Below are 24997 nucleotides of genomic sequence, written 5' to 3' on the forward strand. Positions count from 1 at the left end.
AGGTTTGTTCAGCTGAAAAATCCTGGTTTCAATGTGGTTTCATTGGCTTACTTAATTTTGTTTTATAGCACCTGAAGCTATATGTTTGGACTGTCACATTTGATGAGATCTAAAAAGTAGATAGCAAAGTAATCAGGCTTTTGGCTATTTGGAAACTGTGGAGGGAAAAAATATCCATAAATTATGTACAGCCTGAATCTGAATTTATTTTCAAATTATTTTTCTTCCTTGCAATGCATCTGTTGCTGTAAAATCTTTTCTCAGTTGAGCTGTTTTCTGTCAGACAGATAGTTATGTTTTGCCAACTAATTAGCAAAGAATGAAAGACTTAAAATTTTCTCCTCCATTCTAATTTACTACAGGGATTATTAGCAGATTGTGCTGATCCATCATGTGACTTTTTTACAGGAAGCACCCTTTCAAGAACAAATGTCCCTGGTATTATAAATGCGTGCTATGTCCCAAGAAAAGATCCTTGATTATGTAAGGCATAAGTCACTGTTTGTGGTTTTGTTTCTTTTTTTGATGCTGCACTACAGCAGAAAGTTTTTTTTGCAATTGTTTGCTTATTAAACTACAAAAAAAAAGCCATGTGGGTGCAGATGTTCTGCAAAGAGGTATTAGAATAGTATTTTGTAAAGACAGTACACTGATATCTGTATTCTTGCGTTTTTGTCAGATACATCAATGTGTTAGTTATCAGTATTGCATATATTTTCATTCCAGCACTTCCATTTTTTATTTGTCCCCTTAACATTTTTTTGCTGTTTTGGTCACTGTTACCCTGGGAGAGGGACATGTTTGTTCATTTAGTTTCTTGATTAGTTATTTAAACACTATATTAATAAATTCTATGAGAGTTTGTAGAGAGAAAGGTATTGTAGAAATTCCTGGTGAATCCAGTGCTCCAACTATTTCTGGTGGTTTAGAAATATCCCTCTCTGATACACTTTTACCACTGAGACTAGTGGTGGTTTATTCTTTAGGGTTTTGAAAACAGATCAGAGCAGGAACACAGCTAGGAGAAAATGTAAGCCTTAAAAAAAGGCAACTAAAAAGCCTTGATATTTTCTTTCTCTTTTCAGTGCACTCCAAGTTTTAGTCTTGTAGGTTGGGTCTGGATTAGGTCAAAGCAATTAAATCATTTCAAGTAAATAAAGCATCTGGTGAAAAAGGCTCCTTGTCATATTGTGTTTCCATCACAGCGTTCTCTTAACATGGGGTGTGGAGCACTGGGCTGGAAGAGGTAAGCTGTTCTGTGGATTGTAGCATTTGAAGGGGCATCAGCATTGTGAGAAAAATGGATGCTTGAAAAGTAGATGTGGCTACTGTACTTCAGTCTGAGTTGCCTTTTTTTGTCTACGGTTTGACCTTTTCCAAAGTCATTATTTTAATCATGCCACTTTTCCTTATTACTGAATAGTTGTACACTAGATTATTTTTTAAAATGTAAAACGAGAGAAAAATGCTCAAAAAATATATTCTGTTTCATATATTGGACATCTGAAGAGAGATTTCTTCTCTCTGTATGGCTTTAAATTAAATTGGCCTTTTGGGGAGAATGGAAGGAAAAGTTACATAAATTCCAAGTACTAAGTTCTCCTTATTGATGAGGAAATGTATCATGCAAATAATTTATCAGTTTGAATCAGTAGGGTGGACATAGTAAAATATTTATTGAAGTTTAAATGGAATCTTTTCCTGCATTAATTTGAAAAACAAGTTTGCAGTGACTAGTAACTAATATTATAATAAATATTATTAGAGGATTGGCTCGCAGGAAAGAAATGAATTATTGCAATATTCTTTTAAGATGTTCTGGTTTTGAATGAAAATTAAATACTTCATTTAATGAGCTATTAATATTAACCAGAAGTGCCTGTTCTATTTGTGTGTTGTGGAATACATAAAAAGTAATAATGCTGCTGTGCTTACATACATTAAAAGCAATTGCAAAGCTACTGTGTTAGCAGAGTATGAAGACGTGGCTTTCCCAAAGCATTAAATGTATTTCACTGTATGGAATAACACTCCTGGCTGCAAAAAGAAAGTAATGGTGAAATTCAGCTCTTCCCCAGTGGTGGGTAGGTGAGCTTCAAAAACTGCTGTTCTCAAAACCGCACTGTCAGCATTTCCTATGCAGTAGATCACAAGGTGGCAACCGGGTTGCTTGAATAGTGTTCACAGGGGAAACAAATGTTTGCCCAAGTTCCTTACTCAGCAAAAGGACAATAAAAGTAGAAATCCATAGCTTCATTGATATTTGGACTGAGTTTGGATTTTTCTGTGCTGGAATTGGATTTGGACATGGAAGATGAAACAGCCTATCCTGTGCTGCCTCTGTATAGCGCACTTGGTGTGGATGGATGTATCCTGTGTTTTTGAACACTGAAGTGGATTTGGAAGTTTCAAGTGTTCTTTTTCATGCACAAAACCATCAGCAAAATAAACTGAGGTAGTTGAAATGAAACCAAATTATATTATATTGACTTTCTACTACTATTTTTTTTAAACATGCCATTTTATGAGGATTGGTCATGGGCAAGTATGTCATCTCTGTGTTACTTACGGTTTGAAACTTGGCTGATGCCCAGCTCCTTCAAATCTGTAGGAGTAAATCTTCAATTGGTGTTGTGCAAAAATAGTCTAATATTCTGTATGTCACAACAGTTTTGTGAAGAAATAAAATGCTCCCTGTTTTGTCTTTCATCTGTGTCATTTCATACTGCAAATGCAGCCCATTTTGAGACATTCACAGGCAGCCATGTAATCTTAATTCCATGCTCCTGGTGTATATCTGCATTTTCCCAGAGTATTAAATAAATCCCTATGGAAAATGCATGGTGAGAACAGAAAGTTGCTGTGTGAAATTTTACCATCCTAATCCATATATACCAATTTTACAGCTAGGTACTGGAAAAGCATTGGTGATTGCCTTATGAACAGTTGTAAAGGAATGAGATCAGAGGTTATTCATGTTTTTCACAGAACTACCATTACTGTATTTTAACCATAGAATTAGGGGAAAATATTTTTAGCAGCATAAGTCACAAAACATGCTGTCATAGTTTAGAAATTTCAGTCTTCGTGCCTTTTTTGTGTACCAATAGTTGCAGATTTCTTGTACAAGTTGAAAACTGTGATGGGTTTCTAGCTTTTATTCACTATTGCTCTATCTGCTTTTGAACCAGTGACTTCAGGATGAAATGCTCTTTGCTATTCTCATTCTTAAACCAGTTTTTTTTTTTTTTCTGCTTTGTTAAAATTTTCCTTTAGGAACAATTTTTTTTAATGAAAGTAATGGAGGAAAAGAGATTTGTGTTCTCTCAGTGAGCTTCCAGAGGGTCTGGTAAAGTGCTCAGGATTTAAATTCAGCACAGTAAATAAAGCAACGACTTGCACTAAAATGGTATTCCAGTTTTGGTATTGTCAAGCAGCCGGGTTAAAGGCCTTGGTCTGAGTTTTTCTTGGTATTCTCTTAATGTTAGAGATTTCATTGCATTGATAGAAATTGAGTTAGGATTGAGAGAATTGGTGTTTGTCGGTGTGGTGGGTTTTAGCGCTGGTTAAATACCAGTGCACTCACTAGAATATTCTTACTTATTTCTTGTTCTGAGGTAGGATTAGGAGGAAGGCAAAGTAGGCTCGAAACTTGGAAAGGGTATAAAGAAAACTTTATTAACAGTAATGAAAAGAAAGAATAATAAGAATCAGAATAAAACTTTTAGAACACTTCTCCTCCCCCCTACAACCATTTCTTTCTCACTAACAACATACAGAAACATTCAGTCAGTTTATCACTTCTAGAATAGTCTTTCTTCAGGTCACTTAGGGAGAGAAGTCCCTCTTGTTAATTTATGGAGACTTTTCTACAAGAAAACAGTTCTCTCAGAGCAGAGAGCAAGAGAGCTTCCTGCATTTTCTTCATTCTTGAATGTGTTATTATAGAGGCATTTCCAGCTTTTCTAATCAGCTTAGCAGAGTGCCAGTTTTCCAAGCTAGCCAATGATTGGTTTTGCCAGGCTTGGAGGAAGCCACTAGCAGCTCCTCACGGAGAATCACTTCCACGGCTGACTTTTTCCCTCTTCACCAAAAATCAGTTATTGCAAAATCAGCACAAGCTATCTTTTTAAGGACCAAATTAGATTCTAAATTATACTTCATGTATTTCTTGACTGTAAAGAGTAACAATCTTCTAGAGGTTTTGCAACAATGAAAATAAAAAAAAAAATCTTCGTTGTGAATTTGCAGCTATGTTTTCAGAATTAATGATTATTTAAATTATTTCCAGACTATAACATGGGTTCCAGTTGGTGTGAGAAGAAGCAGGATTTGGGCTAGGGTTTTTTCCTGACTTCCATATCAGAATGGCAGGCAACAGGTTGTCTTGTGTGCAGTTTCTTTCAAAAGTGGCAGCATCAGAGGCAAACACCAAAGAAGCCTGACATTACAATGGAAGAACTTTGAGTAAATAGCTGTCTCCTTTACAATGATAGTGTTACATCCTCATTGCCCACCTCAGTAATTTGCATCTTTTGACAATTTTGACTTCGAAAACTTTCCAAAGAAAAACCTTTATCTTACCTCTATTCTGACCAGAATTGGTCATCATCTTCAAATAGATTTTTCCCAGTGATGCTGAGGAAATACAAGACTCTACTGGTATGCACACATAATGCAGTTAATAGTGGGTCAGATTACTTGAAGTTGAACATGTTTGCTTTAAGGGTAGAAGGAAGTGGACAAATGTCCAGAAATATTCCTGGGTTCCTTCTGATAATACACCAATTAAATGTGTAGAGTTCAAAACTTCTACTCCTCATCTTTAAAGTACAAGTTATATTCTGATGCTGCAGTCATAAGGCAATAGTAGGATTTATAAAGACCAACTGTTTTGTGACTGTGAAATAGGAATATAACGAGGAAGAGGGGGAGAAAGCAAATTTACCTCATCACAGGTGTAACCCAGTTGTTATTGTACTTAACGTTGTGAGCAGGGTAAGCATTTAGTAGGTAAAGATTAGGAGTTTTTCTTCATCCTCGTGTTCTTAATAAACAAACAAAATAACCTATTAATTGGTTTTACCAGATAGTGCAGGGACTTTGGCATGGTCAGGGGCGGAAGTCAAAGGGATCTCCCAACTGTGTTGTGACATGATGATGTCACTTCCTTTAATTCATCAACAGATGTTAGCAATTTGTTACAATTTGCTGCTTAATATTTTCTACTTTTATTAGCCCTCCTGCATGTGTTAAGTCATGTGTTGCTCCCATGTGATATTTTCACTTGCAGCAGGTTTTTTTCCTAGATATTTTTATTCATTTGCCGTATTCCCTTGGATTGCAAATGAGCAGTGTGTTCATTTGCATATGTTAATCTCGAATTAGTAAATAAAATTCCTTTTTTCCTTCCATGTATTATAAGAACGTCTATGTTTTTAATATATGAAAAGAGGTCATGGAAATACAGGATGGCAATTGTCTGCATTGCCAAATCCATTTGCTCAGTGGTCAGTCTTGATCTCTGTCCTCTGAACGTCTCTGAGCTCTGTGGGTCTGCTGCTGTGATGGGAGCTGGGGCCTGCCTTTTGCAAGAACCAACTGCAGTATATTTGGTGAGCTGTTCATGCTGGATTCTGGTGTCCTGTAACAGCTGTTTCATGTCAGGCTATAAGCAGTCATTAAAAACTCTGTATTGGGAAGCTGTGTCATGAGGGTTGCCTGGCTGGAAGTGAGCTTCTGACTGAGGACATGGTAGTTTTGGAGAGGAAGAAGACGGGGTTCCTGACATACTGAAAAGTGTTGAAATTGGACTTGTAGTCTAGGCTGAGAGGGCTTGGTAAAGTGTTTGAGGGAAGTTAGGGTATCAGCAAAGATCCATCTGAGGATTACAAGGGGATGGAGCAGAGGAGAGTTGTAAGAGGGGGCTTGGGGAAGACTTGTGAGCCTTCAAGACTCTGCAGTCTTAAAAGTGGAGGTTAAGTGTTAGAGTGGGAGCCAGGCCCTTTATGTGTTTTGTATAATTGGATTATAGGCGGTTGGATTGACTGGTACTGTGAAGGCAGTCCTTCAGTCCTTTAACCTTCATAATATTGTGGTGGGGCAGAGTCACTGTTTTCCTTTTCCATTTGTGTCCCAAAACTGAGAGTAACTCTGTCAGCAGACCCCATCCTACAGAGCTGTAATGGAGAGTTGCTCTGCCTGCATCTTGCCTTGTTGTCCAAATCAGCAAAGTTGAAGAATTTGCTCATTGTCCTAGCTGACCAAGGGTGTCTAAACTGAAGCATTATTTCCAGGGTGAAGAAACTGTATGGTTTGTCAATTACTGTCACTAGATACAAGAAAAGTATGGCAAGTCTTAGTTTTTTTAGCATACAGCTACTAGAAAATGTTTTGGTGTGAAATATGATAAAGAAGGAAGTGAGAAATTATGCACATGGATATTCATGGGGTGATATTGAGAATATAGACGCTTCTGTCTGATTGTCTGAATTACCAGATGGTCTGAGCCACATTTACCCTGAATATAATGTGGGTAGAGAAAACTAGAGATGACACATAAGTGAACCTGCTTGTCTGAGGGACTTAGTGTTAGATATTTTCCCTGTAGATTTTGGGGAGTGGGATTCAGCAAATGTAAAATCAGATTCATATGTTAATCCCTATCTCTTTACCTTGAATGAATGGAGATTAGTTGGGTCCTAGCAAAGGTCTGAGGCTGAAAATAGTCACAATTTCTTTATTGGGCCAAAGGAGGCATTATGACCCATTTGGTGCAGCTCCCAGATATAGAAATGCTGTGAAGGTTTAAATAAAAAGCTTTATCTATATCTTTTGTTGGGTAGTACTTGTCTTGTCATGGAAATCTTGTGGCAGTTAACCTTAAGTTTGTAAGGTTCTTGTTGGGCTCCCTTGTCCAAAGTAAGGTTTGCACAGCCATCCTGGGTGCAATCCTGCCCTTCCAAGCCATTCTGGTGATGAAAAGGGTTTGCAGAGAGCCAGGGGGTCAGATGTTGGTGTTAAAACCTCACTGATGATGTTCCTTTCATAGCAGTCTGGTTAGAAGTCATCCATTCTACTTCTCAGCCACACACCAGACACTTTGCACCCATGTCAAATAGGGCATTTACAGATGAAAGACCATTTCCAGCCAACCTCACAGGCCCTCAAAACTAAAGCTGAGACAATCAGTCAATGCCCTGATTAAGACATAATTTCTATTAAAAAAATTAGGATTTGGAGATGGTTATACCTTGGATCAAGTCAAGATGTCAAAACCAAGGAAAGTAATAAATTATGTTGGCAACTGTGTTCTGCTGGGTATTTTGCTGCTCTTTGAGCTTCTGCACATATCCAAGAGAAATAAGGAACTATCCCTGGAGACTTCATTTTGGCGCTTGAGGTATTTTTATGTTGGTTTCTATTTCTTTTTATATTTGTCATTGAATTTCTGTAAGAAGTGGAGATGCCCCCAGTGGAGCACTAAGGAGGTGTTCATTTTTGTATAACTTAAAATACTTTTTGTATTCATTTTTGCATAACTTAAAATGTTCTATGAGGTTTTATTTTAATTCAAAAATAATTTGAGTTGTTTTCTTTGGTTCTACTGGAGATTTTCATATAGTGTGTAAGCTAGTAATTCTGGAGCTCTAATTAGCTGGTTTAATATTTTTCTTCTGTGTGATAGTGATGACTATTTAAATAAATAAAGTGCTGATGTGGTTTCTCAAGGTCTGACCTGTATTAAATGTCAAGAAACGTTACTCCCACAAATTTCCAAGTAGTAGTCTCTTCTCACCTTTTTGCAGTAGTATTGGGGTTGCACTTTCTGCAGCAGAATGAGGTTTTTTTGGTTTGGTTTTGTTTTGGTTTTTTTTAAATAAGACTTTATAATGTGTCCTAAACATTAAATGTTCAGACACATGGTGGCAGAGCATTTAAATGACCCAGTAAGCTAGAGGGTGTTGCAATTTAGGAATAGTACTCCTTGCTTTAGTGCTCTCACTGAGACTCTTACAAACCACATGCTTCTTGCTTGCTCCCCTCATCCCCTTCCCCTGGGGTGGGCTGGAGAGTAGGCGACACAAAAGGGAAAGATGATGGGTTGAGATAGGAACAGTTTCCTGGAAACAACAATGAGATAAGAAAATGAACAGTAACAGCACAGTACTAATAACTAAAGTGTACAAAAGAGAGAGAGTGATTCACATGTGAAAATACTCACACCTGCTGCTCTGGGTTGGAACCAGCATTACCCAACCCATCCTCTGATCAACCAGAAGGAGCCCTTTCTCCTCAGAGAAGGGGTTCCTTCTCCTCAGTGTGAGTCCTCTCCACACTTGGCAATGTGCCATAAGTGGTGTAGGATAGCCTCTCTGTCCTAGCCATGCCTACCCTGGTTACTGCAAAAATGAACTCTGTCCTGGCCAGGAAGAAATGAAGTAATTCACCGTTTTTCTTATAATCTCTGAAATCAATGGAAACTTGAAAGAAAGCATGTAAAAGAAGAAAATTAACTGTAGAGTTTTTGTTTATCTTGTCTTTTTTTCTTTTTCAGACATAGCCTTTTAAGAAGGCCTATGACACTAGGTCTTTTTTGGAGTAGGGTGTAAGTGTGTCCTTTTTGAAATTGCTTCAGTGATTTCAGCTGTCTTTGTATTGGAGTTTAAATGCTTTGCAGGATCAAAACTTGCAGGCATAAACAAGGCTGGAATGGACATTTAGAGTAATAGCAATTTTATCTGGGACCGGACAGAAGATGTGCAGCAAAGGGGAAGGACACTTGCCTTATAATGTATGCGATGTTTATTTCCATAAAGGCTTTGAAAAACTTTGAGGGCAAATTGTGTGGTAAGGATGACACTTTGGCTATCAGTACTTGTAACATAATTTGAGTATCTGTAATCAATAGAACAATGTTCATGTGACAGTCTGTCCTGTAGGCAGATCCTCTGCTCCAGGATTAAATGTGGGCTAATGAAGTAACTCTGGGAACTGCCCACAGGTTCCTTCTGGAAATTTTCTTCACAGGGACTGATTTCAGATTTTTTTTCTCTTTTGCTACTCATGGTTCCAGCAGAGCAGTTTCTGTCGGCAAAGCTAGGAAATATGGGGCAGAATATCTGAAGAAGGTTGTGAACCTGAGTTCGGAAAGGCTGGCGAGAGTCCCTTGCAGTGGTACTGGCCTGTTGAGAGAGCTTGTTGCACATGTGTAGCTTTTGTTAGTTTTGTAAATCCGTTCCAGAAGAAGAGTTGATATTCCATAGGTACTGGGTGAATGAGAAGGAATTTGGTTTCGGTTCAGGAGTGTTCAGCAATGACAACTGGAAGAGTTCTCGGTATGAAGGAGTTTGTATTAGTCTTAGGGGCTAATCACAGTATTTCATTCAGTTGGAAATGTGCTTTCAGTGAGAAATGTTTATGGATGCCTGTTCTTTACAGCATATTTTAGCGATATGCCTGCTAGCTTTAGCTTTAAAAGGCAAGTGAAAAATCAAATGGAGTATGAGTTTCAAGTTAGCATTCCTGTTGTTGAAAAATGCTCATTATTTATTTTATCACATCACCTTCCTCCTGGCAGCTCTGTGGGTCTCCTTGCCTTTCAGAATTTAAGGCTGCCATGTGTGCTTTACAAAATTGCTTTACACATTTTGTGCAGTAAATATTTATTTTTCTCTTAAAACATTTGTCAAGAATATCAAAATTTAGAATTGTTATTTCAGAAAATTTTAGGCGTTAAATATTGAAGTAATACTAAGTGTTGGTACAAAAAGCAGTGTTACAAAATTTATTTTCAAATTTTTAGAATCCTCTAGGAGGGTTTAATTAAAAGTGTCATACAGTTAGTAAAAATATGTGTAAATTCAGCAATTGATTTTTAAATTATTTTTTCCCTTAAAAAAGGAAAGCTGTGAGTTCTCTTGTATGGGGTAAATTTCACTCTATTTGTATCTTAGCTCTGCTGCAAGTCCGGACTTGTACTATTCCTCCAGGTCGTCATAGAAACACAGCTAACTGACATCTCAACTCAGGCTGCTCATGGTTTAATTTGTGGGTTTTCAAGATTATTAAAATTTAACAAAAATTATTGATTTGCTTTTATTAACACTGGCTTGTGTTTACTTTAGAAGTTCAAACTGCATAAAAGCTTTTCCTAGTAGAAAAATACCTTTAAAATTATTAAACCCTGATACTCTAAATAAGAGATCATCAAATTCATTTAATATATCAGTGTCTGAAGCAGTAATCTTGAATTTTTGAAAATCACCTTTTTATTTCATATTGTTTACAGTAAAGTGCTCCAACCTCATTTCAATTCACCTTTTAGCTTGACTTTTATTTAACATACAAGATATCTGTCAAGAAAGCGTGAAATAGGTACATCATCATGCCTAATATTTGGGAGTTTTCATTTTATTTACTTACTTTGAAGCCATGGCAGAATGCTGGCAGAATGCTTTGGTGCACTGACTTTTGAAAGTATATATTTTTTGTATATGCATGTGCAGAAAAAATTACTTCGTTTTCACTCATAAATAAGACAGGTAAAACTTATTTAGAGTAACTTTATTTAATGGTCCATGGATGAATGATTTTATGCAAACTACTCCAGAGACTAGAATTAACTTTTCATGTTGGTTGCACATTGGATGTCCTGGCCCCAGCAACATGTGGGATCTTATAAAAACTAGATGACTGGCGTTCAGTTTTTACTTTTATGGATTTATTCAATGATTGCCCATGCATTTCAAGTATAATCTTTGTAAGCAATGTATAAAATACAGTAATGTGTTAATTGTTATAATGGACACATACTTCCTTACACTCTCCTTCCGTCAAATGTATGCTTTTTACTTTGACTTTACCTCCTCCCTCTACCTTGTAGCCATTTATTAACGATCTGTAGGCATGAGGAATTTGACTGATTTATATACAGACCTGTAATTTGACATTGTCATTCTGTCTAGTAACAACTTTGTTCAGTGTTAGATTTACTGAATAAAATTGTTTCTTAGTGGACATTTTGACATCCCACTTCATACTCCTACGTCATGCACTGCTGACATCCCTGTATTAATCTCATTTGTATTCTGTCATAAAACTCTCACGTAACATTTTAAAACACTCTCTTTGCAGCATATTTCTATAAGCAAGGGACTAGGTATTGGGTGTCTCCATAGGTGTATATGACTTTTTTGTGTTTTGTGTGAGGTTATGTACATGTTACCATATATGATGGTAGCACACATAGTAAATGGCCGTACTATTTAACTTGGAAAAGACTGGCTTTAGTACTGCAAAAGCAATTTTAAAAAATGTGTTTTTTTAACCTGTTAATGTGTCTCTCTTCCAAATTTATTTTTTGCATCGTATCTGCAAGAAAGTGCTGCACAAATACAGTTCTGCTATAGGCCGATACTGTTTTAGGAATTGGAAGGCAGTGGTTGGTGGGAAGTCAAGGCACTTCTTTAACTAGACCACTGCACTGGTATATTCTGGTTGCTTAAGAATGAAAGATATTTTATATGGAAAACATACTTGTTGGGGAAGATGAAACAGGAAAACCTTATAAATACGATTGCCTGGCAAAAGATTTTGAGAATATAGAAACTATAAGCGAGATTGAAATGAAAGCAAGCTTTGAGATACCTTAGTTACTGAACAACTGGAAAACAATGGTGTGGCTGGACTGGAGGTAATCCTCTTCTGATGAAACAAGACCCTCTGCTTGCAGACAGGTCCAAGGCTCAGAGCAGACCCTACTAGCTTGGCAGAAGGGGTCCAAAGAGTAGATTCAGGGTTTAAAATGTAACACAGTATGGTAATATAATGATTCTTGTAGCTATGTATAAATGCTATAGGATCTGTATCTTGTATTAGATTGGTTAGTGAGAATTAGAATATTCAACACAGAAGAAGAGTTAATGTATGGTAGCAAGAACCTTGCTCTTTACCTTCTCCCTCTCTCGGGCCTGCTCCAAGCTGTGGCTGGCAGCTCCCAGCAGGGCCCTGCACCCAGGCCCTTGGCAATCAACCCCAAGTTCCACAGCCTGGCTTCAAGGATCTCTTTTCTCTGTCCGTCCTGACCATCCTGCCCCCCGTTGCTCCTACACATACTGTGTTGATGTATTCATTATAGTCAATAGCAAGTGTAGGAGAATATTATTGCAGGTATGTGTTTCCCTGTGAGGACCAAGGGATATGTAAGGGTTTGTGTATGTCTGTGCATGTATAAGATTGACTGAGACTTACTGAAGCCTGTAGAATCTCTCTGGCATTGTACCTCTGTACGCCAGCTGTTACAGATAGATGCCTATGACCAAAGAGCTATTTTGCAACTAGGATTTTATTTTCCTAAGAGATAAGCATGTTGGGTCTTCTTTGAGCAATAAATTTGCTGCTTGGGAGTTTTTTTGGGGTTTTTTTGGTTGTTTTTTTGTTTTTTTTTTTTTTTTTTTAGCTTGTATTCCTTTCTCTTCACTCTTTCCCCCATGGTCCTTCCTTGCATTTAAGTAGTGACTGGGTGATAATACCTAACATGCATGAAAAGAGTGGAACGCTTCAGTATTTACCAGAAAAAGATCCTAACATGCAGAAGATAAAGGTGATTCATAGGAGTATAATGTGTCCAGGTTCTCTTCCCAGAAAACATATTTATAGTATTTTTTTTTTACCATAAGCCCATTGGTGGATTTTATACAATTAACTTATTCCTAGTGGATTCTTCTTATTTTTGTTCACAGCATTTTGCCTCTATCCTTCCTACAGAGGTGCAGCATCTTGTAAAGGTCGTGAAGTTTCTTGTAATGTGCATGCTTTAGCTTTCAGTTCATTGTGGCTACAGTGGCACACTTTATTTTATCATCCTTCATTATCATATTCATCCTTCTTGTATTTTACTTCTAAATTGCAAATTACTAACTTTGTGTAACAAAGTACACATGCACATTTTTTCCTGCTTTTTAGATATCAAGTAAGTGCCTCCTACAGCTAAATTGACATGCTGCTATACAGACTTTGCACTCAGAACTTTGGAGTAAAAAGAAAAACCAGTAACAAAAAAGCACAGCCCAAACCCCTTCAGATGATTAAACTGTGAAAGTTTGGCTTTTGATTGTAATGGCTGTTGTGAAGAGATCGCAGTGATCCATCTTCGCCTGTTGCTGTGTGATAGTTTTGGGGTATCTTTTAATTTGTTTTTTATCTAAAATAAACTTCTAAGTATTTTTGTTGTTTTTTCTCTCTTGCTCCCTTTTCTTATACTCCTAAAAATTTAGGAAGATGAGAGTGAAGAAGAACCTAAGCTCAAGTATGAACGGCTTTCTAATGGAGTGACGGAAATTCTCCAGAAGGATGCAGCCAGCTGCATGACAGTGCATGAGAAGGTATTATGTGACTTTGTGGCTGAGATAGCAATTCTGTTCAGTTTTATATATTTATCTGTCCTTATAGTGCATCAATATATTTCTGTGTAGAAGTGATGCCAAATCTAGTTGCACTGCAAGGCATCAGTGACATAAACAAAATTTACCATTAACCTGTATTGAGAAATCCACATTTTCTCAATGTTAAAACAAGTAGTTCACATGGTTCAATTAACAGCCGATCTCTCAGAATCAATTCCCTTCTTGTTTGTATCAAGCATTTTTCAGTGGTAAACACATTTTCTCAATGAGGAAATGAGGTGAGAATTCAAGATGCAGTGATTTGTTATATGAGATGTTTACATAAGCTACTAGAAAAATGCTCACTCACATTTAATAATGAAAAGTATTAAGAACTGCAATCAAAATGGAATCCTAACTTCTCTTTATTCAGAAAGGAAGTTGGCATATACAGTGCTTATTTGTACAGCCATGTCAGCAAAGATCAACTTGATCATGCCAGGAAATTAGCATATATTTGGCTGTGGAAGACATGTTAATGCAGTGGAGAAGAAAGTAAATATTGTGGTTTTTGTTTGCTTAGACTTTACTTTCGGGGAGTGTCATACTAACACTTCCCTGTCCCCCTTCCCTGATTCAGTATGTTAAAAAGAGAGGAACTGCACGTGCTAGAGATTTTGATGTACCAGAGGGATGATAAGGATAAAGACATATCTTAATAGATGATACAGATAAAGACATATCCTAATAGACAATGCAAAGTGAAGAAATTTCTAAAATAATTTCTATTTTATTCTTAAAAGAAATAAGCTTCATATGATTCTTTAATGATTTAAACAATTGCTTTTGTGTTTTATGAGTTTTCTTCTCTTTTATACATACTGTAAAACATATTAGAATATTGAGGCATTCTGAAGTGCAGATGAAAATGTGAGTTAATTATTTGTCAACTACTAGTATGTAAAACATAGTAGCTATTTTCTGAATATATAATTTTTCACAGCCAGTAGTATCTCCTTAACAGTTATTGTTGAGGGATCTATCTTTATTATTTGGCTATATTTTTAGATTGACTTGTGCTATGTTTCTTTTCCTCAGAGGACTGTTGCTATGGCTCAAGAGGCTCTTAAGATGAAGCTTGTATTTTAACAGTGTGAATGAAAACAATAAGTCTTTTTAAAATGTTTTTGACAACTTAGAATTACACAGATATTTGGAAAATTGGCGAGCATTTCCTCTTTGTCTGTAGCCTGTTTCTGTTACCTTTTATTCCTGCATCTCAGGTAAATTTTGAAAGCCAAGAGTGTAACAGGATTTTTCTATAAGGATGTGCACAGATACAGCTTTTGCTATAGTGTCACAAAGCGTGACAATACAGGAAAACTGTTGAAGTATCCCAGTACTTTCAGTTTTCCAGCAAACTAGATACACTACTTATGAGAAGAATCAATATTGTTACAAGCCAGGTACTGCAGTCTTTTAGGAATAGGTCTCTTGCAACAGAGAACTTAAAAATGAAGCTGGGTTATAGGTTTTGCAAGGGTATTTCTGTTTCATTCTTCTTGTTTTTTTCAGGATTTTTTTCCTGAACGAACAGGAAAAGCCTTGCTAAATGCTATCATTAGAAAAATTACTCAGTAATATGTAAAATATTGCTCTGATTGAAGCACTTTAACTTTGCTGGGAATCCTGAGATCTGGCTTCTGCATTCAGACTAATTTCCCTCCAGAATTTTTTTTTTTTTTCATTTTTGCTGCTAAAGCATCATATTTTCACCAGGCTTGCTGTCTGCACTGGATGACTAATCGTCATGGCACCTGGTGCATTCAAGCAGGCCTGTGCAGTGGAATAGTCATACCTAGTTATGTCTGCACACCTGATGTTTTATTAACCAGTATTGATTTTTTTACCCGGGGGACTTTTTTCTTCCTGAAAAAAGGCAACCTTGCAGGAGTGAAAGGCATTGCAGGGAATGAATTTCTAATGAGCCCCTTCTTTCCCTTTCTTGCCTCCTTTTAATGTAGCTTCATATTTTAAGTGCCTGAACAGAAATTTCATTTTAAGCAATTCCATTTTGATAAATCCTTTTAAACCTTGACTTTCTGTAAGGTTATTTTTTAAAGATTGTGCTGCCTGACTGACACGCTTAGCAGTGCCTGTAAATTTGAGCATTTCATTATAGGTTGCAATGAAGCATGCTCACATGCAGTGAAATACAGAGAATTGAGTAGCCTAGACTATTTCAGTAATGCTGAAAGTGGGAGCGTGGGGGAGGGGGCAAATAAAAGAAACCTCTGTCATAAATCAAGTAGTACTGAAATTCTATCTTTTCTGTTTAGGTGTAGTTCACATGGTTCAATTAACAGCAGATCTCTCAGAATCAATTTCCTTCTTGTTTGTATCAAAATAAGTTTGTGATAGTATGGTTTTATGTCAAGATTTCTTTATTTTGCTGCTATTTTTTAGAATGAAACTCCTGAGATTTCCAAGGAAGTGTATTTGTCTTGGGAGTATTCTATTTAGGAATGTTACTATGTGAAGGAAAGCAATCCCGGGAGTTATCTGTGTACTTAAATGCACTGTCATAGACCTTCCATAATTCAACTGTATTTTACCAGGGGCTTACAGTTGGCCTTTTGCTGTGTTTGAACACTTTTTTTTTTCATTTTAATAATGAAGAAGAATTAAAAATAAAGCTCAAAGGAAACATTAGGATTGAAACAAAGCTGCAGAAAGGATCTAGGAACTATTTCAGATCTCTGTTGGTTCTTGCTCTCACGCTGTATTTTTAATTTGCTGCCACAGTCCATCAGCTGGTGTATACAGACTGCAGACCCACCATTAGTTGTCAGTGGATGAGGGTCCTCATGACTCATTCTGACAGCTAACTTGCACTATCACAGTAATATGGGCTTGAAGCCCTGTTTTATTCTTTGGGTACAGTTAAAATAACCTTTCTCTATAGAAAGTGGTGGGCTTTTTTCTTTTCCCCAGTGTTGCTAATCCTGGAGTTCATTTAGCATTGCAGTATTTCTTGTGGTGTCTTTGTGTTTATGTAATCAATCTCTTTCTTTCACAGTTTTTGGCACTGGGAACACATTATGGCAAAGTTTATTTACTTGATGTCCAGGGGAACATCACACAGAAGTTTGATGTTGTAAGTATGATGTTATTCAGAACCCATTTACAGGCATGTAAAACTGCTGCAATGTACACTTAACACTCATGCTGCAGTAAGTCAGTTACAAGTGCAACTACACTAACACATTCCATAACATAAAAACCAGTCTGTGGTCCTTGCAAAAAGAAGTTATGCTGGATGTCTTTGTGGTGAGCACATCTCAGTTTATATATAGGAAACTTCTTCATGTAGCAGAAGAGGAAATGCATATTTATGATTGCAAGTGGCTATTAAAAATGGAACCCGGAAACTCATTACTGCCATAAGGCATGAACCTGTTCATTAGCTGACTACTGTCAGTTATTAGTTTGTGCACTGTCACCTTATCTAGTTGCCACAAGTGATTGAAAAGTGATGACCTTGCTGGCTCAGTTTATCAATTACAAATACGTAATGCTAGTATTTTATGTAAATGTTTTGAAGTTTGAATTATTAAGGGATTGTATTGATTGAAGGAAAAGAAGAAGCCTTTTTCCTTATTGTGCTTTGTGATATCAGACGAATAAAATGCTAAATTTAAAGCTCTGTTCTAGAGTATTAAATGTTCCTTTTTATTGTGGATATTAGTTCATTAGTTTCAAATTCCCTGTCTTTCTTGGGGAGTGGAAGGAAAAGAATTAGAATTTTTTTTTCTCCTCAGGTCTTCAAAAATGTTGGTAGCCAAGCACTGTTTTTTCATAGCAATATAAGCACTAGCCATAGAAACCACCACAAGATGTGGACATGTTTGCAAAGAGAATATACATTCTAAAGCTGACACAGCTGCATGGAAGGGGTCAAGCGTTTGTTTGTATTTTTGAAAAATCTAATTATGAATTGTGCAAGGGAGTAGAGCATAAACTTAAGTATAAACTTAAGATGCAGCTCATGAAGGAATTTTTAGATTTAATTTTATTCAGATTGACAATGACCTTACTGGGGATTCATTAAAGTCAAACTAATTATGAGCTTCTATTTCTTTTAATTTTGTATGTTCATCAGCCCTGTAGCTGAGAATGCTGACTGCATTTTAGAAGAGGAAAAGCTGTTGGTGTCTCCCTTGCAGTTCTTATTACTTTACATGCATACTTCTTGATAGAGTTTCTCTGGGAAGTAGGAGAAATTTCTCTATTTGAGGCAGGTCAGATTAAATATACCTAAATTATTCTCCTCCATTGCTGCAGTAGAAAACAGAGTCAGAGACTCACTTAAATGAAGTGGAGATTTTGTATTGAGTCTGGCATTAACTGTCCTAAACTTGTATTTGTTCCACTCAGTATAAGGTGCTTGGAAAATTTTAGTTGTAGAACAATATTTTGTCCACCACCAATGCATGTTCTCTCACACTGGTTCCAAGAGATGAAATCATCCTTCTGTGAAGACTTAGGGAACTGCCTAGATGTAGAGCAAGGAACAAGGGGACCTGTTACCTGGTAAAGTCTATAAAACAAAATCCCTGCATTCTCTTTATACGCACCCTCCCAAATTTGCTGTTATTTTCTTTGTTTTTCTTTACTGAAAAGTCCTACCAGCGCCTGCTGGGAGGCTGGTTTCTTATGAAGTTAGTGTTGAACTATAAAGTTACTTTCTGCTCAAAGATGTTACTTTTCCAAACTTAGCCTGCTTCAGCATGATTTTTGTGCTGTGTCTCTTGTAAATATGACAATGATTTCTTTTGAAACTATTGTTAGAGTACAAACTGCTTTTTGAGCTGGAGAATAGGAAAAAGAAATGTTTCTTGGATTATACTCTTAATGTTTATATCTCTTTTTGTAATGTACATGTCTCCGCTGCAATAGATTATATCATGGAATAGTTGGAAATGGTGCTTCTTTTTTCTTTTTTTTTCCTCTTTTTTCTAGTTTGAAGAAGAATGATTTTTCTCTAGTACCACTTGTCTTTAAAAGTAAAGTTTCTCAAGGAACTACTAACTGTTGTAGAACAGAACAGGCTGCCTATGTGAGAAGAAAGCAGCTCTATGATGTACATGGCTGCTTAAGCTGAAAAGTTTTCTGAATTAATAGTGTCAGCTGCTGAACCCAGAGACAGTTTATTCTGAACTGGCTGCTGTATGCCAAAGTATTTTCCTTCTAACCTGAACTTCTCAAGATGTTGAATTTCAGACTAGAGACATTACTACAAAACATTCACTGGGGGTCTCAGTTCAGTTCTCTCCTTCTAATGCCTCTTTATTGTGTCCCCTGGGGAATTTGCATTAAAGTATTGCCATGTTATAAATCCCAAATGAAACCTAACCCTTTCTGGAAAAAAAAAGGGAATTACTTCCCGAAGTCACGCAGGGACAAAGCATTTCTGTACATGTGCTGGTGAAGACTGTTTTCACTAGTGGTGTTTTTTCTGGTTCTTTTTCTCTGATCCAAAAAGAACAAATTCCTTCTCAGACCCTTATCATTGGTGAAATGGCATATACAGCTCTATCTTGAAGTTGTTAATAGGGGAAGTACCTGTTGTTACTGATTATTGGAAATTAATATTATATATAATTTTTTCTGAATAAAATAGCAGTATTACCACTGAAATATTTTAATTGTTTGCAGTAAACAGTGTGCCTGGGGAGTGTCTTTTATGTATTTTTCTTTTTGAAAGGATCTTTACAGCAGATGTTTCCTGTCTTGTGACATTGCAGAAATTAATAGTAAGGATAGCAATGTGATGCCCTTTGTGCAAAAGAAAACAGTTACATAAGGAACTGTACATCATCTGAGTCTTTATCTCCATTTTTCAGGGGGTTGTTTTGGTTTTGGGGTTTTTTTTAAAGAAAAGCTGGGATGTGAAAAAACTAATTTTTTTTATACATCTGTTAAATGTGTAATTATCAAAAACAAACCATACGTGGGAAACTTAAAAAGCTACTAGATTCAAACACTGTTAGTATGTAAAATAAACCAGAATTATGCAAGAGGGTTTTTTAAGCATTTTTTAGAAATTAATTTCAATGCCAAGTGCATATTAAATATTCTTAGAAAATACCATTATTGCTCTCTTAGTCCTCTTGATTACTGTTTTTCTTTCCTAATTTCAGGAAGGCATGTTAAAAAAATATAAATGGTCTTGGAAATTGAAGAAATAAGAATTTTTGCTTTTATAATAAATTCTTTTTTTTCCATAATGCATCTGCATTTGAGCCAAATTGTAAAAAGTAAACAGGTACTCATATCAGAGGATTTGCAGAAAAATGAGGGAGAAAATTCACCAGTGTGTTGCATTATCTCCAGACTGGCCAAGTTTTGAATGGCAGCACTCATTTTCAAGACCGAATGCATTTACCATTTTAAATTGAGCTAAAAACAGCTGTAAGAAACATTAAAATATAAAGTTTGGCATCCCTGGAAGTTCTGGTATTGTAACACACTTTCTTGTTTATTGTTTAAAAAACCTATTAGGACTACACTTCTTGATGTCCATAGCAGGAAATCAATGTGGTTATCCTGGGTTACAAATTCTGTAGTGTCTACTCTGCTTTGACCAATAAATATTCAAAGAGGCTTCTGTGAAACTTACGTTAAAAACTAAAAATTATTTTTAGAATGAAGTCTTACTCTCATCCAGCTCTTCAAATATCTGATGCAGAATCCTATACCAAGTGGATGACTAGTCTTTTCAGGCTTGCAGCTCCTCTAGTCAACAGCAGTGGAAACTGTTGTAAGATATTAGTGTTTTGGGGGGAATTGAGACAGGAGTTGGGAGGCTTTGGCCTTTTGTGTTGCTTGGTATCTCAGCAGTTGTGCTCGTGCACTTGTTATACCTCTCTCCTCTTCGCCTAGCATTTCTGTAGCTCTTGCCAGGGTGGCTTGTCTTTGACAATGTCAGTTGCCTAAGATTTAGTGGTATACATCCTCAATAATGTATGTTTGACAAACTGGTATTCTCTTGTATTAGGGTTCAGTGCATTGAGTGAGCTGAAACGTGTCAAATACACTGAAAATTATTACTAAAAGGCAACAAGAAGAGGCAGGAAAAGCCTGCTAATTCCACTGACAAAGGATGATGCAGAACTGATTCACAGCACGTTAATTCCAAATGTCTCTCCATCTTTCTTTCCTTCTTAGACTGTCTACAATTTATTCATATAATTACTGCCTGAACTGACATCCTGTGGATTAAGGATTTGTAGATATGAAGAAAGCTGTACAAACATGTTTAGTTACGTAACAAATCAAAAAGCTTTCCAAGGGCAAGAAAACCTGTCCCCATTCTGGTCTTCTCATAAACATCAAGCTTAAAGCAAAAGTGGTAAGAAGTCTTGGATGGTGCCAGTGATAGCCTTTTAGAAGGGGGAAGATTGCCTATTTTATAAGTAACCCGCATTTGAATGTTTAATGCGTTGAAGGTGTTTCAGTAGCGATGTATGAGTCTAGAAAATGATCTAAATAGTGGTTTAATGCTTCTCTTAATACAAAGAAATTGAAGTCTTTTAGCATGCAACAGCTATTGCGAGTTATTCAAGACCGCTAGAGTTTCAGAAAGAAACCTCCTCACAGCATATCTTTTTACAATGTGTTTCTTGCCTTGCCTTGCCTTGTGGTTATCTCTGGGATTGTCTCGCATTGTGTAGCACTAGCTCTTTAATGATAGTTTTTTTATTGGAGTGATAGTAATGCAAAAACACTACGTCATCTCTGCTGCCATGAAGGCTTGAAAGGGAGTTCCTTCTGTGGCGGTATTATTGCCCTTGAGTGTATTGAAGTTACAGCACTCACCAGTCTCTGGAGCAAGACCTTGGTTGAAGGTCAGTGTGTGGCCTATTGGTTTTGCTGATAACTCAGCAGGTTGCAAAGAAAACCAGAGGTTTCAGTTGACTTGTTGCCTCTTGGCAAGAGTTTAATTGCTAACAACAAAAAAATATTTCTAACAAAGAAACAGCTGTTCTTAAGCACTAAGTGCTGCTGCTAGCAATGATACAAAACCTGCTAACTGCTGTAGGAGATTAGGCAACATCTTTCAATGGGGAAGGTAACTTACCTTTTCATTGTATAATGAAGTTGCTTTGGATGGAACTTTGCATGAGAGTTTGAGACTAAGATGATGTAAATATCACTTACTTTGACAAGCTACTTCAAAGTCCCTGTTTTTTATCTTTAACGACATCATTGTAATTGTTAGTGTCAGACTATGTAGGAAGACTGGAAGTGAAGCAGAAGAATTTAAAGATCTGGGTAGCTCTCTGTTAGGATTTCCATGGTGTTACTGTGCCTGTTAAATTTGAAGCTGAAATCCTGTTTTGTTTATAAAACCAAGTAGTCTATTTTAAGTGAGAGTTCCAAAAGCCAAAATAAAAATTATGGTTTTTATAGAAGCAAGTGTCTATTGCAAAGGACAAGTTTCCTTTTCAACCCTGGGACCTCCCAACAAAATAGGTGTTGCATTTTTATGTCTTAAATGCTTTATGCCAACTGCTAGCTCTTTCAAATGGAAAAAATTGATACAAATGTCATCTTTTGGGATTTTTGTCTTAAGTCTTGAATGTCTATACCCAATTTAATATCACTTCTGCTTCTCTCTGTCTGTCTTTTCATTTTAACTGCAAAGAATTTGGAAATCCAAAAGTTTTTACAGTAGTTGTGGGAATAATTCAGATGGCTTTTGAGTCTGGCTTTTTTGTATCAAGGCTTAAAATGTATGTTTTATATGTTTCTTCTGGTACTGTGCTTATTAGGTTGCTTGTGACATGAACAGTTTCCAATGGGAACTGTGGAGCTATTGAAGATTCAGAACCATCTTTGGCAGGAACCATGGTGTACCTGTGGTATCTTGCATAGACTGGCAGAAATTTTGGCGTCATGGCCATTATTCCATAGATCTAGAAAAGTTTCTTGTCTGACAAAACTGAAATAAGAAAAAAACAACCTCTTGTACGTTTTGCACCTCATCTTTGTACTGCTGTATCTGACTTTCCTTTGAAAGGAGTATTAATGAAATTTTTAGTTAACCAAAAAAATCAAAGGGATATGGAAGGTATTTGATACTAATAGAAATGTTGTTTGGATTATGGATGAAATGTGGGAGTTCTAAACAATTTTAGAATCACTTATAATTAATTTTTGTAGCTCAAAACTTAGGAAGTGTCACTGTTTCATTCAGTTATTCTTTCAGGATTGTACTTTCAATAACCGTAGCTTAGTGCAAAAATAATGTAAAAATTTTAGCTGGAGGTATGAGTTCAGCTACAGAAAGTCTTGTATGGTACAGTCATTTATTTCTTGAATGTTGTTAACTCATACGAGTCAGATGTGTGCTTGTACTGCAGCAAACAGTAACATATATGCTGTCAATCTAATTAATTTCAATTGAAGTATAAAGCCCGTGTATTTTAGCAGCTGATTTTGGAGTAGCAATTGTTTCTGCCTTCTCTTTTGAACTCTTGACTAGCAACTAGGTTGCCCATGTCCCTTTTTTGAGAAGGATTACAGCCCCATCTTTAGACCTAATGGTCCTTCTACAACTTCATTACCCTTCAAATGCATATTGTTTTCCTTTTTTTTTAACATAGAAGCATTGGAAGAAGTCTCCTTTTTTGTTCCCCAGTATCAATCACTTTACCTCAGACTGGGTATCTTGTTGTTTGTCAGCTGCATTTCATGACCAGCTCTAAATGTATTACATTTAAGGTACCTTAGCAGCCCTCTTTAGTGTCACTGACTTCAGTAGAAATCTGTTATGTCACCTTTTAATGAGGTAAAGGACTGTGTTTACATACTGTTCTGTCACAAGCATCAAGACATAGGAAATAGTTCACTTTCTCTTGACTTGGTAGGATGCTATCGTATTCTGCATGGTTTTTTCAAAAAAAAGCATTGAATAATCTAGGGTGAAGACATTTGAAAAGGGGAGAGTGCAAAACATAAAGGACATTAAAGACATTACTACTGTAGTATTTAATACAGCATTGTTGATCAATGAAAGCTTCCAATTTGTTTTCTTTTTTTCACCAGACCTTGTTGCCTCTTATTTCTGTGGAGGATCAAGCAGAGGACCTTACTGTAATTCTGCAAAGTAAATTTACATGTGTCACTTTCAGACAGTTTTGAGCAAAATTATTTGTGATATTATTAAGATACATCAAAATAGGTTTTTTTTTTTTCCTTTTAACTCTTTCACCATCCAGGTGTAGTAATATTTGCTGTTTGAATGTGTGTCACATCTCAGGACTATTTAGAAAGTGGACCACTGTGCCAAATTGCTCTGGAGTTTTATTGGCACCAAGGAAGCAGCAAGTTTCAGGTAGCACTAATTTAGTGTTTTCATAGAAGACTGGTAACTCAGAGGTGCATTTTCTAAAATCTAATAACACTTAAAAGCACAGGGAGGATTTGGAGAGGTTTGATTGTAAGAAAGCTAGTGTGTTGCTGATTCCTAGGGCTGTTTTCCTTTCAAATGGGGTATTATACCTGGATGGTATTTTTGTCCATAGGGAATGCAGGCACTTATGTGCATATATAGAATAATAGTAGTTTGCCTGTCAGAATTATTAAGAGTTCAGGCATTAATAAAATATTATTTACATTAGAAAATGTTTTCCTGGTTAGAAAGACTGAATTCTGGAGGACAATGTTTTTTATACAAGTTGACATTAATGACAGGGCTACAGCCCTTTGTTTCCATTAACAATAAAAATACAGCACTGTTAAAAATAGATAATGACATAACAGGGGCATAATATGATGAGCAAAACATGAAGGCAAAACCAAGTAGTTTTTTCTATGAGGAAGACATAATTGATAATGAACTTAAAAATTCTAATAAAGGTTCCTTTCTGGAAGATGAGACTTATTTGTTTTAAAAGACATGCCAGTGTGTGTAGTACTTTATTGCACTTGTGATGGAATATTAAACATGTACAGTCCAGATTTGACCAGTGTCTGGTGTTAATACCCTCAGAATGGCTGCTGATAAAAGTACCTACTGTCAAGTGACCATCTCCACTGTGATGGTCTTCACTGTTGAAGAAGTTAGTTTCACTCAGTGTCCTCTGACACAGAGAAATAAAGATATAAGAAACGTCAGAAATTGGTATTTTGGTGTTGGAAGGTTCACCACTGTAATCCTAAACTGGCTGCTAGTTGAAGTCTAGTTGTTGAAGGTCTTGTCAGTTTTATGGATAGGAGCTTTGAAATGTCAGCAATGTAAAGATGGAGTGAATGAATGTGTTTGCTTTTTTAATCTACTTTAAATAAAGTTTATGATATGCAATCAAATGTACACTTCACTGGTATTGAAATAGAGCCTCTTTGTATGTAAATGCATTGAGGAACTTGTACAGGATCAATTAATCTTCATATTTAGCCTTGCCTATCGTACTGTCACAATGAGGATATGGCATACGATATACTGCTTACAGTAAATTACAGCGCCCTTCATGATACACAGTTTCTACCAGTGTGAGTACTCTCTGTCTCCCTCCATCTTTTTGGTTTGCATATGCTTTTAGGAT

At 36.4% G+C, this 24997-nt stretch overlaps 1 protein-coding gene across 2 annotated transcripts in view; it reads left to right on the forward strand.

Moving 5' to 3' along the window:
* The window catches only part of VPS41 (VPS41 subunit of HOPS complex), a 107135-nt gene that overhangs the window by 7240 nt on the left and 74898 nt on the right, over positions 1–24997 (forward strand). The window contains exons 3-5 of one of the 2 annotated variants that reach the window (XM_063158410.1): positions 12744–12788; positions 13278–13385; positions 16465–16542. In XM_063158410.1, the coding sequence (XP_063014480.1) occupies positions 12744–12788; positions 13278–13385; positions 16465–16542 (231 nt within the window). The remainder of the gene's footprint in view (positions 1–12743; positions 12789–13277; positions 13386–16464; positions 16543–24997) is intronic. The other variant, XM_063158417.1, reaches the window with a different exon arrangement.

Source organism: Melospiza melodia, chromosome 1, assembly GCF_035770615.1.
Source record: "Melospiza melodia melodia isolate bMelMel2 chromosome 1, bMelMel2.pri, whole genome shotgun sequence".
NCBI lineage: Eukaryota > Metazoa > Chordata > Aves > Passeriformes > Passerellidae > Melospiza > Melospiza melodia.